The sequence below is a fragment of the Astyanax mexicanus genome, chromosome 24 (assembly GCF_023375975.1).
Source record: "Astyanax mexicanus isolate ESR-SI-001 chromosome 24, AstMex3_surface, whole genome shotgun sequence".
Lineage (NCBI taxonomy): Eukaryota > Metazoa > Chordata > Actinopteri > Characiformes > Acestrorhamphidae > Astyanax > Astyanax mexicanus.
In genome coordinates this window covers 4738762-4752587 of record NC_064431.1, presented here as the reverse complement: position 1 = coordinate 4752587, position 13826 = coordinate 4738762, and the positions used below count along the sequence as shown (strand labels likewise).

At 38.9% G+C, this 13826-nt stretch overlaps 1 protein-coding gene across 3 annotated transcripts in view; it reads right to left on the bottom strand.

Moving 5' to 3' along the window:
* si:dkeyp-61b2.1 (mucin-5AC) overlaps positions 1 to 13826 on the bottom strand; it is a 34072-nt gene that overhangs the window by 5748 nt on the left and 14498 nt on the right. For 2 of the 3 annotated variants that reach the window (XM_049471635.1, XM_049471637.1), the window contains exons 5-8: positions 6623 to 7257; positions 5054 to 5188; positions 4575 to 4594; positions 1531 to 1684 (exon numbers count right to left, since the gene is read on the bottom strand). In XM_049471635.1, the coding sequence (XP_049327592.1) occupies positions 1531 to 1684; positions 4575 to 4594; positions 5054 to 5188; positions 6623 to 7257 (944 nt within the window). The remainder of the gene's footprint in view (positions 1 to 1530; positions 1685 to 4574; positions 4595 to 5053; positions 5189 to 6622; positions 7258 to 13826) is intronic. The other variant, XM_049471636.1, reaches the window with a different exon arrangement.

Sequence of the window (13826 nt, the reverse complement as noted above, 5' to 3'; positions counted from 1 at the left end):
TCAGAACACGCAAATCTCTCTCTCTCTCTGTCTCTCTCTCTCTCTGTGTCTCTCTCTCTCGCACGTGAACTTCTCCGCACTGTGTTTAGCTGTTCTTAAAAATCATTTTAATTAAATAATAGTTCTATGCTTCTATGTTAGTGTTAATTAACATAATTCTGATCATATTTCGCTCATTCAAACAGCCTGAAAACAGACTTGTAATCTTGTAATCGTAAAGTCACAGCTAAAGGAGGAAATACATCAAACCTGTTCTCCCATCTCCGAGAACACCACCCCGCTGTGCAGCGCAAAGTATGTGTTCAGTTTATAATTTTAATCTGAACATAAATAAAAACCTCTTTGTAGTCGTGCACAACGCATGCGGTAAGCGCCCGCAAAAGCGCTGAGTTATCCGAAATTTGGGCACGCAGGTACAGGCATGAAGTGCGTGCTACGATGGATTCACGTGTCCGTGTAAAGGTCCTGGCCGGACTGGATGTGAAAGACGGCATTCATTTACATGCGTTCATTTTCAAATTCTGACGTGCCTGTTTTTCATAAGTTGAAGGTTTTAAGGTATGAAAGCCTTAAAATAGAAATCTCTATTGTGAGGATCATGTCAGAAATAAATCCCCTCTTTCTGCAGTATCTGGTTATATACCAACTTTTTTATATATATACACTCTTAATGCCCTTAAGAGTAGTGGAAAAACATGGTTTCCTTCACCTGATGGTGTAGTTTCTACAATAAATCGTTAATTGAACAAAAAACCTTTGTTGTAATTTCTTTAAGGGTCAGTTTAATAATATATGTAACAAACTGTGATACCGTGATAACCGTGATACCGCGGTATTTTCTGAGACGGTTATCATACCGTGAAAATCTCATACCGTTGCAACCCTACCTGTGTAATCAAGCTTTCTTAAAGAGAATGTATACTGTTTTTGTTGCAACAACAGTCTTTACGGTTCACAGAAAGCTTTTAATAGATTGTGGAGCATTGCTGTGAGGATTTGATTGCATTCAGCAGAAAGAGCATTAGTGAAATCAGGAATCTCGGTTCTGATACAGACACAGCCTTGTGCTGTTCCACATCACCCTAGGAGTGATGAGGGGAAAGAACACCATCTACTGTACCCACTACCCACCCAGAGAGAGCAAGGTCAATTGTGCTCTCTCAGGGCTCCGGCAGCTGATGGCAAGCTGCAAGACCAGGATTCAAACGTATTCTGAAATTTTACAACAATTTGAACAATGAGAGACATATAGGCTGGACAGTAATACACGTCTGCTCACTATTCTCACTATTGAGACCCATTCTACTGTTACTATATTTAGGGTTGAAGAAGAAACTGAACCTTTTTCAGGAACTGGCCAGGCTTTCACATTGACTCTATGTGACAAATGCAGGGGCAGTTTCGCCAACAGAGGATCTGGGACTACACAGCATGCAGATTTTTAACTGAGGCAAAATATAGTCTACAACTAGGTTTGATTTAAATAGGTGTTGTTTAAGCCTACCTGCAGACTAAGAAAATGTAACTTACCCACAGTATTGCTGATGTTCTCTCCCTTGCCGTTGTGATCCATAGTGACCTGCTGATTTCCCACAGGGCTCAACCTTGGCCTTGCAGCACTGTTCCTAATGTCACTGCCCTGAGGTGTGCTGCAGGGGGCTGGAGGCTTCTGCAAATGCTGCAGCTGCGGTAGCAAAAATGGGACAGAAACACACAATTTAAAATGGCCTTTGAGATGAGATGTGATGAGTAGAGGTATTAATATCTGAATTTTCAATTTAATGCATCAGTTTGCAATTAGTCTGTGTCACGGTACCAGTCAAAAATGTGGACACTCCTTTGCATTCAAAGTTTTCATTTTTTACATTCCAGCAGATGAAATGTCTCTCCAAACCATCACTGATTGTAGAAACTTCACACTAGACCTCGAGCAGCTTGTACTGTGTGTCTCTCCACTCTTCCTCCAGACTCTGCTCCCTTGATTTACACATGAAATGCAAATTTTACTGATGATCAGTGATGGTTTGGAGAGTCATGTCTGTCATCTGCTGGTGTTGATCCACTGTGTTTTATTATCAAGTCTAAAGTCAGTGCAGTTTTGTTTGTCCACAAACTCTTACAGCACTTCATGCTTCCATCTGCTCTGATAACAACTTTTATAGAGACGGGGATTTCATTTTCCAGCAGGACTTGGCACACTGCCCACACTGCCTACAAGTACCAATTTGTCTTACTATATAATATTCAAATTGAAGATATCTGAGACACTGATTTTTGGGTTTTCCATAAGCCATAATCATCAACAATAAAATAAATAAACGATTAAAATAGATTACTTTGTGTGTAATATATCTATATAGTATATGAGCTTCACTTTTCAATGATATACAATTTTTAAAAATGCACTAGCGTAGAGAGATGAGAGAGAGGCTAAAGGAAATATCTTTAGTCTGCTTATTGAACTGTAGTGTGAAACTATAACTAACTGGACCAAATGTAGCAAACACAAGAACTTTGGTCCGGACTTTTAAATGTGTTTGTTTATGTGACTGGTGCTGACTTGTGCTAAAAATGAAGAGGTGTTAGAATTCACTTGTGTTTCTACCACTAGTTAGTACCATATTTTTTGGACAATAAGGTGCACTTAAGATACTCACATGTTCCTTAAAATCGTCAGTGCACCTTATAATTCGGTGCTGCTTATGTATAAGTTTGACCAGTCAGGTATTAACCCTTGTGTGGTGTTCATATTTTTGTTACTCGTTTACTTTGTTACTTGTATTTAATTCAGCAAAATTAAGCAATTTTACATTAAAATGCTTTACACATACTTGCTTCACCTAAATTGTAAGCAATATAAACAGCTTACATGGTTATTATTTGCCCTTTACCTTTCTTATGTTACATTTCTTTTAAAAAGTGCTACTCTTTTTTTATTAGTTTTTTTAATAAAATGTAAAAGAAAATGAATTAAACTCAAGATATGAGTAGAAAATTTGTTTAGTTTCAAATTTACAAATGAAGCAATGTTTATTAGCCCTTGGCCAAACATACTGTATGTAATATAAATGTGTGTATGTGTGTGTGGGGGGGGGTGTACAGTGTGTGTTTATTGAAAATGTGTTTTGATATATGTTTTTCATAAAAAATGAGCCAATGCCAATGAGTTTGAGTTAGAAAAAATATTTTTTTAGTATCATTTGATGAAAAATGACAGACCCGAACACCACACAAGGGTTAAGGAGCAGTAAAACCACTCCGCTGAAGTAGAGTGTTATAAAGGAGTTTTAGTTCAGTTCTCCAGCAGTATTAGCATTACCCGCTAACTGTGCTAACCATTTGGCCGTTTCAATGGTGAGTATATCGGACTATAGTCTGCGTGTTTACAGTATTAAAACAAGCTATGTGGGACGAACTGCTAGCTAATATCACTAAGGTTCACCGGAAGACTCAGGGTAAATCCCTACACTGGATACCAGTATGTTACAGAATAGACTTTAAGGTACTGTTACTGGTCTATAAATGTGTTAATGGTGCTTAAAGGACCAGCATATTTATCTGATGTGCTCCAGCAGTATGAGCCGAGCAGAACTCTCAGATCATCAGGAACTGCTCAGTTAGAGCCGCCTAAAGTAAAAACTAAACATGGAGAGGCAGCGTTTAGCGTTTAGCTACTACGCTGCTCTTAAATGGAACCAGTTAACAGAGAGCGTTAGAAGAGCACCAACACTAAACATGTTTAAATCCAGACTGAAAACCTACATGTTAGATCAGGCTTTCAGCTCAGTTTAAAACACTGCAGCTCCGCCCACTTTTATTCTGTAACGGCACTTTTATATTATGTTTTCTTCATGCGTTATTCTTAATTTAATTTTTATTTCCAATTCCTTGTTGTTCTTTTAGATGTTTTTAATTTTACTTCTCTTTGTTTTAATTATGTTTGAATCAATCTTGCTTTATTCTTATTTTATTTTTTATTTCCATTTTTACTGTTATTCTTTAACATGTTTTTTTTTTTTTTATTTGACTTCTCTGTGTATTTTCTAATTTGTAAAGCACTTTGAATGACCATTGTGTATGAAAGGTGCTGTATAAATAAACTTGCCTTGCCTTAGTGCTCCAGCCTTAGTGGAATTCTGGAAATCTAGCGCTTTACTCACCAAAATAAACAGTTTTCAGGAGAGAAATCTGTGTAGATTAACATCCTGTGCTTGTCTGACTCGTCTGAAAATGTTTTTTAAGAATTACAGTTTTGTTACTTAGCTTTACCTGCTGAATTTAGAAGGGAAACATGGCGACACCCCTGTTCCAAAAAGTGACGTTTAATATACGGTTTATAATCCAGTGCACATTTTAGTGCAAAAAATACAGTACACTAAATAGTCTCCTCCTTTATAGCACAATACTAATGAGGGAGTATGGATTCATTTCAGTCACAGCCTTAGAGGAGTTTCGGCCACAAAAATTAAGAGCAGTTTGTGCTTTTATTCAACTATGGATTATTACTGTAATTGTGTTGTTAAATCAAACTGGAGCATTTCTCATTTTGTGTAACGACCTGTAGATATACTCACATATTTCCAGAATGTGAGACCTAAAGAGACAAAAGGAGAACAGATACAGATCAGATTCTTCCCAATACATCCTATTCTCATAAACACAGCACTTGATGACTGATTTAAATAATGCCCTGTCATACAGTGATGGTTCACTACAAGTGGAGCGCCTCAGTGCTAGGTGCAGGGTGAGGTATTAAAGAACTGGAGCTGGAGTTTCTCATCAAGCTGTAATTCTGAAACTGTCAATCTGCTTAAGGTGTAACATTATAGGAATGAGAACACGTGAGCTTGTCTGCAATGTGGTTTACAGTAAATGCTGCGGGAGGGACGATTCCAGTAGAGGTATTGTTGGCTCGGCATTCATTTTTAATCAAACCCTCAATGAGGGTGTGGTGATAACCACATGACTTTTGGATAGGATGATTTTATTGGACAGGCCTTGACACATGCAAGTTCTAAACTAAAGTACTCATTAAAAATGTATAATTGCATACCTGGCCAGTCCAGTTTGTCCTTCAGGCTTTTGCCTCTGCACCTTCTGGAGAGACACGTCAACACCAGCAAGAGGAACACGGCCACCAGAAGCAAAAACATCCAGCTGGGTGACTGAGATGGTGAACCAGGGCCCTCTAATGGAGAAAGAAAGAAATGAAGCACAGCAAACAGCTCAGCAAACAGCAGCAAAGACACTACAATCATCATGCATGAAATCATTCTGTATCTCTAAACAAGAAGAGTCCTGTAGACCAGGGGTGTCCAATCTTATTTCAGACGTTTCAGACATTTAGGGAACAGTAATGAAACTTGTGCACAGAGATCTTATTGGCAAATGACAGATTTACTGATTATGGACAAATTACAATATATTAATCTAAAGCAGATATGAGTTATTAAGTAAATATTTAGATTTAGGTGATTAATAATTTCTGAAGTGGTTTCTCTGAGTAACTGTCATATTACACTTCGCAACCAGGTTTCTGGCACAAACATATTGGGCTGATTGTTGTATTACACTCAGCAGCCAGGGTGTTGGCACATGTAGCATTTGGCATGAATATGAGTGTTTTTTGTTATCTAGATTGCATTTTTCACTTAATATTAATTGTAGCAAAAGCAAGCTGGAACCTAGTCTTTGGTTGGGTGTATACAGGTTGGTTAATGTCTTAAAAACTTGCTATTAATATAATTAAATATAAATAAAGTCATAATACGTGTACTGGCTGCAGGTCAAACTGTAAGTGTTTGTTAAGCGAGAATGAGCTTTACAGAAAACTACATTTATAACATCACTTCCTGTGTGCTACATTTTTTTTTTTTTTATAATTTTATTTCAAATTTTTCCCATTTTCTCCCCAATTTACACAGCCAATTACACAACCCACTCATTAGGACTCCCCCTATCACTAGTGATGCCCCAACACACCAGGAGGGTGAAGACTAACACATGCTTCCTCCGATACATGTGAAGTCAGCCACCGCTTCTTTTCGAGCTGCTGCTGATGCAGCATTACTGAGCAGCATCACAGCGCGCTTGGAGGAAAGCACAGCGGCTCGGCTCCGGTACATCAGCTCACAGACGCCCTGTGCTGCAGACATCACCATAGGAGTGATGTGGGGAGAGAGTGCCATCTACCCACCCGGAGGAAGCAGGGCCACTTTTGCTCCCTCTGAGCGCCGGCAGCTTGATGGCAAAGCTGCAGGAGCTGGGGTTCGAACCTGCGACCTCCTGCTCATAGGTGTGCTACATTTTTAACTGTACCCAGAAAACACTCAAAATATTTAGATAATACAAAATACAACTCTTACAGTGACCATTGTTTTTTTTAAAGGCTTAAACAACTAATCACATCTGCTTCTGCTTGGCTGGAATAAAAACCTGTAGCCACAACAGACCTTTGCGGATAAAACTGGACTTCCCTGCTGCAGACATGTGGACATGACTGCTAATTTAAATTAGACAGATTATTTGGAATAATAATGGATAACCCATCAGGACAGGAATGTACTTTTTAGGAAATCCAATAGACTTTCTGTACTTCTAACTGAAGGGCCAACTGTCTCACCTATTGAACGTGCATGATGTGTGGTCCGGTGTGGAGCTGGGCTCTCAAAATGCTGTTGCTGCTGTTTGCTGGTGAGCTTGGGGTGGCCGGGGGAAGAGTGGAGAGGGGTCATGGAGGACGGTACTTCAGGAGACGTAGATGTGGGTATGGTGGTAGAGGGGGCAGTAATGGGTGTAGAGGTGGTTAGAGGTATGGAGGTGGCCATTGGTATGGAGCTAGTTGAGGGTATGGAGTTGGTCATTGGTATGGAGCTAGTTGAGGGTATGGAGCTAGTTGAGGGTATGGAGTTGGTTGAGGGTATGGAGTTGGTTGAGGGTATGGAGTTGGTCATTGGTATGGAGCTAGTTGAGGGTATGGAGCTAGTTGAGGGTATGGAGTTGGTTGAGGGTATGGAGTTGGTCATTGGTATGGAGCTGGTCATTGGTATGGAGCTGGTTGAGGGTATGGAGCTGGTTGAGGGTATGGAATTGGTTGAGGGTATCGAGGAAGTTGCAAGTATGGAGTTGGTTGTTGGTATGAAGGTGGTTATGGGTTTGGAGGTGGTTGTTGGTTTGGAGGTAGTGGTGGGATATGCACAAATTCGGTCCTGAGTGGCCGAACCTTCTGCAATCACCACCATCTTTGGATCTTTGCATCTGAAAAGGACATAAAGAGCATTTAAGTTGGGATGGACACAATTTATTGAATGAAGTCAGTTTTTAAAATCACATAAAAGCATATGTTACATTAAGTTTTATTGTGGTTTATTTTTCTTTAAATGGAAAAGTAGTAAAAGCAGTATCTGTAGCTGATCTGCAAATCCTGTATATAAAATAACTCTATTGTTCAGTCTGACCTATGCAAAAGTTTGGACACCTCAGATCTGAAATCACAGCTAGTTAATTAACTAGCTAAGGATGCTTTCACACGTACCAGTACCTTTGGTCTGATCTAAAGAGATGGTCTCAGTCCGGATCAACTGAACCATGATTGGGTTTGTGTGCAGAGCGCAAGCACTTAAGATGGTTTGGACTTTCAGACAAATGAATCAAAATATAGCCAGTGTCACTAAGGGGTAGCACATCCCAAAAGCATGATCCATCCACCCCCATGCTTCACAGTTGGCAAGGGTCCAAGGATTTTCATCAAATGCAGCTTCGTTTTTCTCCAATTGCATTTTTGATGATTTAGGCAATGCTGCACAGTAGAACAGTGCACCATCTTCCTGACTTAGCTAAACTGTTGTGCAAATTCCCAGCAATCATACGGGTGTTTTGATTCACACGTCTTACCCGCATCCGAGCGGTTCTCTCTGAGAGCTTATTTATCCTTCAGATCAGTTCGACTTCCAGAGTTCCCCTGAACTTTTCGCTTCTTCACATTCTGTAGTGTAAAAACCACAAACACCAAATGTTCTAGAGTACTGATTACTTTCGCTTTCCAAGCTTTAGAAAGTTGTTTGTTTATAAGAGTGTTTGTAGAGGGTTTAAAGAGTCGAAGCAATTATACATCTTCATAATTTATGAAGCTTGGAACAGTTCCAGACTATGATTGTTTTGTGCCTTAGGCCTGATTTGCTAATCAAGTTGGAAAACAGTGTCAATATGAAACTGAGCTCATGTTGACTTTTGAACAGGTGACACTAATAGAAAACCAACCAGGGGTCCTCATACCCCCGTATTCCCTTCTACCTCACCAAGAAGTCCTTTTTTATTGTCCCATTCAGATTTTTTTTGGGTCACAATTTTGTCTTTATATCTGAAATACATCCTAAGTGATTCGGTAAAATCAAGGAAAAACATCGTTAAGTGGTCTCATGCATTTTTCTAATGCACGAAAAGAGGAAACAAGAAAATTATCTATGATTCATGCATATTAATACAGACAATAAATTATGCTATAAGAGTCTAGTTTAGATTAAATGTCTAAAAAATACAATTCTAAAAGTGGGCGTTTCTGTAGATCGGCTCACATCACAGAGCTGTACTGTAGATTTTTAAAGAATTTCTGTGTTTATCTCCTTCAAAATCCATGATTATGTAGTTAATTATGGCAATAATAACCTGTGGATTTTGGAAGTAGCAGAATCTACAGTAAATATTCTGCCAGTAAGGCCTGGTGTGCAGCCTAACCCTGTTTCTGGACTAAAAGATCTAGGGGTCAGTTTCAAAAGGCGTTTGCTTAATGTTACAGCACACTTCACATGAGTAAAATCATGCAAAACAAAGCCTATCTACAACAGCCAGTAATGCTGCTTTGCATCGATAAACACACTACATGGAAAAAGTATTAGGACACCTGCTCATTCATTGCTTATCATGAAATCAGGGGTGTTAAAAAGAGTTTACCCTGCTTAGTTTCTGCTCTCCAGGAAAAAGAATTCTACTAGATTTTGGAGAATTGTCCTCACTGTAAAAAGAAAATTACCACCAGTTGTGCCATCTAGAACTCTTTAATGCAGATTAGTGCTGGGCAGTATACCCAGAAATTATAACCGCATAATATGTATTTTTCTCACACTGCCACACCACTAGAGGCGCTGCGGAGCAAGGTTTAGAACCGCCAAAGAAGCACACGACACAGCTGGCTAGTTAACACTAGCCAATTAGCAAGCTAGCACACTGGGGTAACGGAAGCTCAGCTCTGTGGAGCCAAACGATCGTCTCGCTGAAGAGAAATGAGAACAGCACTTTATCTGAAGAGCTCCTGCTGCTGTTCCTCACTGTATGAGTGTGTTTTATCCAGAAAACAGAAAGAGAGTTAAACAGAAAAACAACAGCAAACAGCAAGTATTTACTCAGAAAAGAGACGACTGGAATTGTGCAATCGATCCACAGCTCTGAGCAAAAGTTCCTCTCGTCACAGAGACGAGCCCAGAATCAGTTCCTGAGTACAGTTTATACAGCACAAATGATAAAACTACCTAAAACTCTGGATACAAGGTACAAATAGAAGCTATACTGCTTTGGAGAAATATCTCTTTTGAATACTTAAACACTGAGTATTTTAGGTCCATTTAGTGTTTTTGGAACTATTTAAAATATTTCGTTTAAAGAAAAAAAGGAAGCCCTGTTAAAGTTGTTGGCGTATCTCTTTTTAAGGTTGCAGTACCAGTTCCTGCTATTATAGTATATAGTATTCCACACATTTTTAATCAAAACACCCAAAACGTGTTATCTTGTGTGTAACAAGTTGTACGCATGTTGACAAGATAGCAGTGAACATCTGATTGGTTGGCTGTTGTCACTGTTGTGTTTTTCATTGCTAAGATACCAATACACCAGAAATTTACCTAAACAACCCTTATTTCAGACCACCATACCCATCAGTTGCCTGTTTAAATGACAGGATGTAAGATAGCAATGAGCACTGCGATGTGCTTTGTGCAGGGTGTAAGATTGGGCCCTTGGACATAAAGTACAGTACGGTGTAGCTTTATATGGAGTATTAATGGTCTACTCATGCACAATTGGTGATAATATCTTCATCACTGGAACAAACCTGGAACATGAAAGCTTTGCATACTCTTTTTTTTCTTTGCACTGAAACCGAAAAACTGCAGAGTCTTTCACTGTTCAGAGGAGGTTCAACCCTACTACATAACCGCACGGCAGTATCAATACATCAAACACACTCAGATGGTTTGGAAGAGTGTCAACTACGGGACTTCCAAACCAAACCATCTTCAGTAAGGGACGCGACACTAACTAACCATTCCTCTAATGAGAGCAGTGCTCGACTATACATGAAAAAACAAGTCTCACGTCCCGGAAAACTTCAAAGAAGGCTTTGAGCTTAAACCCTGACCTGATTCATTCCTGTACAGCGTTCATAATATGAGTTAATTAGCAAACAATACAGTCATTCTGACCTGTGCTGAGAAGATCCAACTATTTTAAGATAATCTTAAATATGGAAAGTGTTTTGTCGTAAGGGTAAGAAATGATCTGCCGTTATACAGCCGTTTCATATACACTCATTTATCTACAAAGAAATGGTTGCAAAAAACCCCCCCAAAAAAACAAAAGCAGTTGCACCTAATAGGAAGTATTATACTGCAATGCTATTTTTGCTATTTTTTTTCCAATTTTCTCCTAATTTAGCAAGGCCAATCTTTCCTCCTATTTAGCTGCTGTTCAGCTGTATTTTTCACATACTGCCACACCGCTAGAGGCGCTGCGGAGCGAGGTGTAGAACCGCCAAAACAGCACACGACACAGCTGGCTAGCTAACACTAGCCAATTAGCAAGCTAGCACACTGGGGTAACGGAAGCTCAGCTCTGTGGAGTCAAACGATCGTCTCGCTAAAGAGAAATTAAAACAGCACTTTATCTGAAGAGCTCCTGCTGCTGTTCCTCACTGTATGAGTGTGTTTTTTTTTATCCGAGTTAAACAGAAAAACAACAGCAAACAGCAAGTATTTACTCAGAAAAGAGACGACTGGAATTGTGCAATCGATCCACAGCTCTGAGAAAAGTTCCTCTTGCCCCCGAGACGAGCCCAGAATCAGTTCCTGAGTACAGAATCATTTATTCAGCACAAATGATAAAACTACCTAAAACTCTGGATATGAGGTACAAATAGCAGCTATACTGCTTTGGAGAAATATCTCTTTTGAATACTTAAACACTGAGTATTTTAAGTCCATTTAGTGTTTATGGAACTATTTAAAATGTTTTGTTTTAAAAAAAAGGAAGCCCTGTTAAAGTTGTTGGCGTATCTCTTTTTAAGGTTGCAGTACCAGTTCCTGCTTCCAATAGTATTCCACACATTTTTTATCAAAACACCCACAAGATATGTACTGTTTATCTTAATTAATTTATGGGTGTGTGCTCGACTGTACATGAAAAAACAAGTCTCACGTCCCGGAAAACTTCAAAGAAGGCTTTGAGCTTAAACCCTGACCTGATTCATTCCTGTACAGCGTTCATAATATGAGTTCATTAGCAAACAATACAGTCATTCTGACCTGTGCTGAGAAGATCCAACTATTTTAAGATAAGCTTAAATATGGAAATGTTTTTCGTCGTAAGGGTAAGAAATTATCCTCATCTACACTCATCTACAAAGAAACGGTTGCAAAAAAAACCCCCAAAAAACAAACGCAGTTGCATTGAATAGGAAGTATTATACTGCAATGCTATTTTTTCAAATTTTCTCCTATTTTTCTCCCAATTTAGCAGAGCCAATTTTGCCCCCCATTTAGCTGCTATTCAGCTACGGATGCCACAGCACCAGAAGGGTGAAGACTAGCACATGCCTCCTCCGACACATGTGAAGTCAGACTCCGCCTCTTTTTGAACAGCTGCTGATGCAGCTTTGCCAGGTAGCATCACAGCGCATTTGGAGGAAAGCGCAGCGAATCGGTTCTGATACATCAGCTCACAGAAGCCTTGTGCTGATCGACATCACCCTTTAGAATGATGGGGGGAAAGAGTGCCATCTACGCTAGCCACCCAGAGAGAGCAAGGCCATTTGTGCTCTGCGTGACCAGGATTTGAACAAGCAATCTCAAATATAGCCGAACACTTGGTCATGATTTTTGAGCTACACGTACAGAATAATGTAATAGTGCCTTACGGAACATTTCAGGCATCTCAACTTGAAGTTGAGATGTAGAGGTTTCTAGTGGTGTCCGGCAATAATCCATCCGATACAACTTGAACTTTAATTGTCTGTGTTATTAGTCTGGCAATGCAGCTGACCATGGAATAGTGTTTGTGTACTTAAGGCAAGCTCATAAGAGAGGATATATAGCTGAGAAGCAGCTGAACGAGTGGGACACATTTAGGCTAGATCAATTAGAGAGAATAAAAGAAAAATAGGAATAAATTAGAATTTCTTCAATTAGTTTTAAGACAATGACTGTTTGACTCCAGGTCCAAACCTTATCCGGAGCTGCCCTTTCACATACGTACTGTACACAGCCAGAGATTTTGCATGTCAGACTGTTTATAATACAGGAAATGTTATAAAGGCAAGGGGTAGTGCTTGTAAAGTGCATGCAAAAGGTACAGTATTACAGTTGCAATTCTTCAGAAATTATACATGGGCTTGTTTAGACATTACCCAGACACTGAACAAGGGCGTTCTGACACTGATTGAATAAAGTGTGGGTAATGTACAGAACAATTAACACAGACATTTAGGTTATAGGTAATAATTTATGGGTATTTCTTATGGATAACTTCAGGGGTAGTATTACCGTGCATATGTAAAAGCAGCTTATTGTAAAAATACTTTTTAAGCCCCATTTTACTGATCTATAGAGGAGCTGTCAACCAGGCAAGACTAAGCATGATTTAGGGCGTCAGTGTGTCTTTGCTATCGTAACAATGGGAAAAGTATGCTTTGTGCTTTGTCTCCAAATGCGCAAAATGAAGGCATGTACTCATTCTCTTAATTAATCATGGGTGTGTTTTTTAGGCGTAACATGAATTAAACCAAATTAGTCAGTGGAGCACCTGTGTTTCTGATGCCAAGAAAGCACCACGCCTATCGAGGGTAGATATATTCCTAAACTCTCCTAAACGCCTGCAGCTATCGATTGTTAGATTAGAAATCTATTACTCTACTGAAAAATCGATTTGATTAATCGAATAATCGGATAAAACATATTTGCTTGCTTAAAGAGAAAACAAGACATTTCACTTAATAATAAACGAACAATTGGTTTTATTGTTAAATTCACAACATAAATTTCCGAGTTGCAAACACAAACACAAATAAATAAAACACAAAATAAAAATTAATATCACAAGTTATAATTTAATAATGAATAACTTAATAAATTAAGTTAAATTATTTTAACTTTGCATTTCAATCAAAAGCAAAAATTTAGGGCATTAATCAATAAAAAAGGCATTAACATTGGCTTTATGTTGTGCATCTTAGCTTTTCAACAGCAGAGACATTGCCAGATCTCCCAGTGTTGGATAAGCGCGCTGCAGTCAGTGGATTCTGCTTCTTGGACACGGGATGTTCTCCAAAATACATCAGGACCTGTGAAATAATTGTGACAACAGAAGTATTAAAATGCTTCTTTTTTGATTATTTACAACTCAGATCTAATTAATTGACATCACTAAGACTAAATGACTAAATACAGTAAGTTCACGGCTGTGCATTGCAGCCAAAGTACTAGAATTTAACTCAATTTTAATTCATTTAACATGGGTTTATTGTTTATATTCTCCACAAACTCCACAGCGCTGTGTTTACTGAT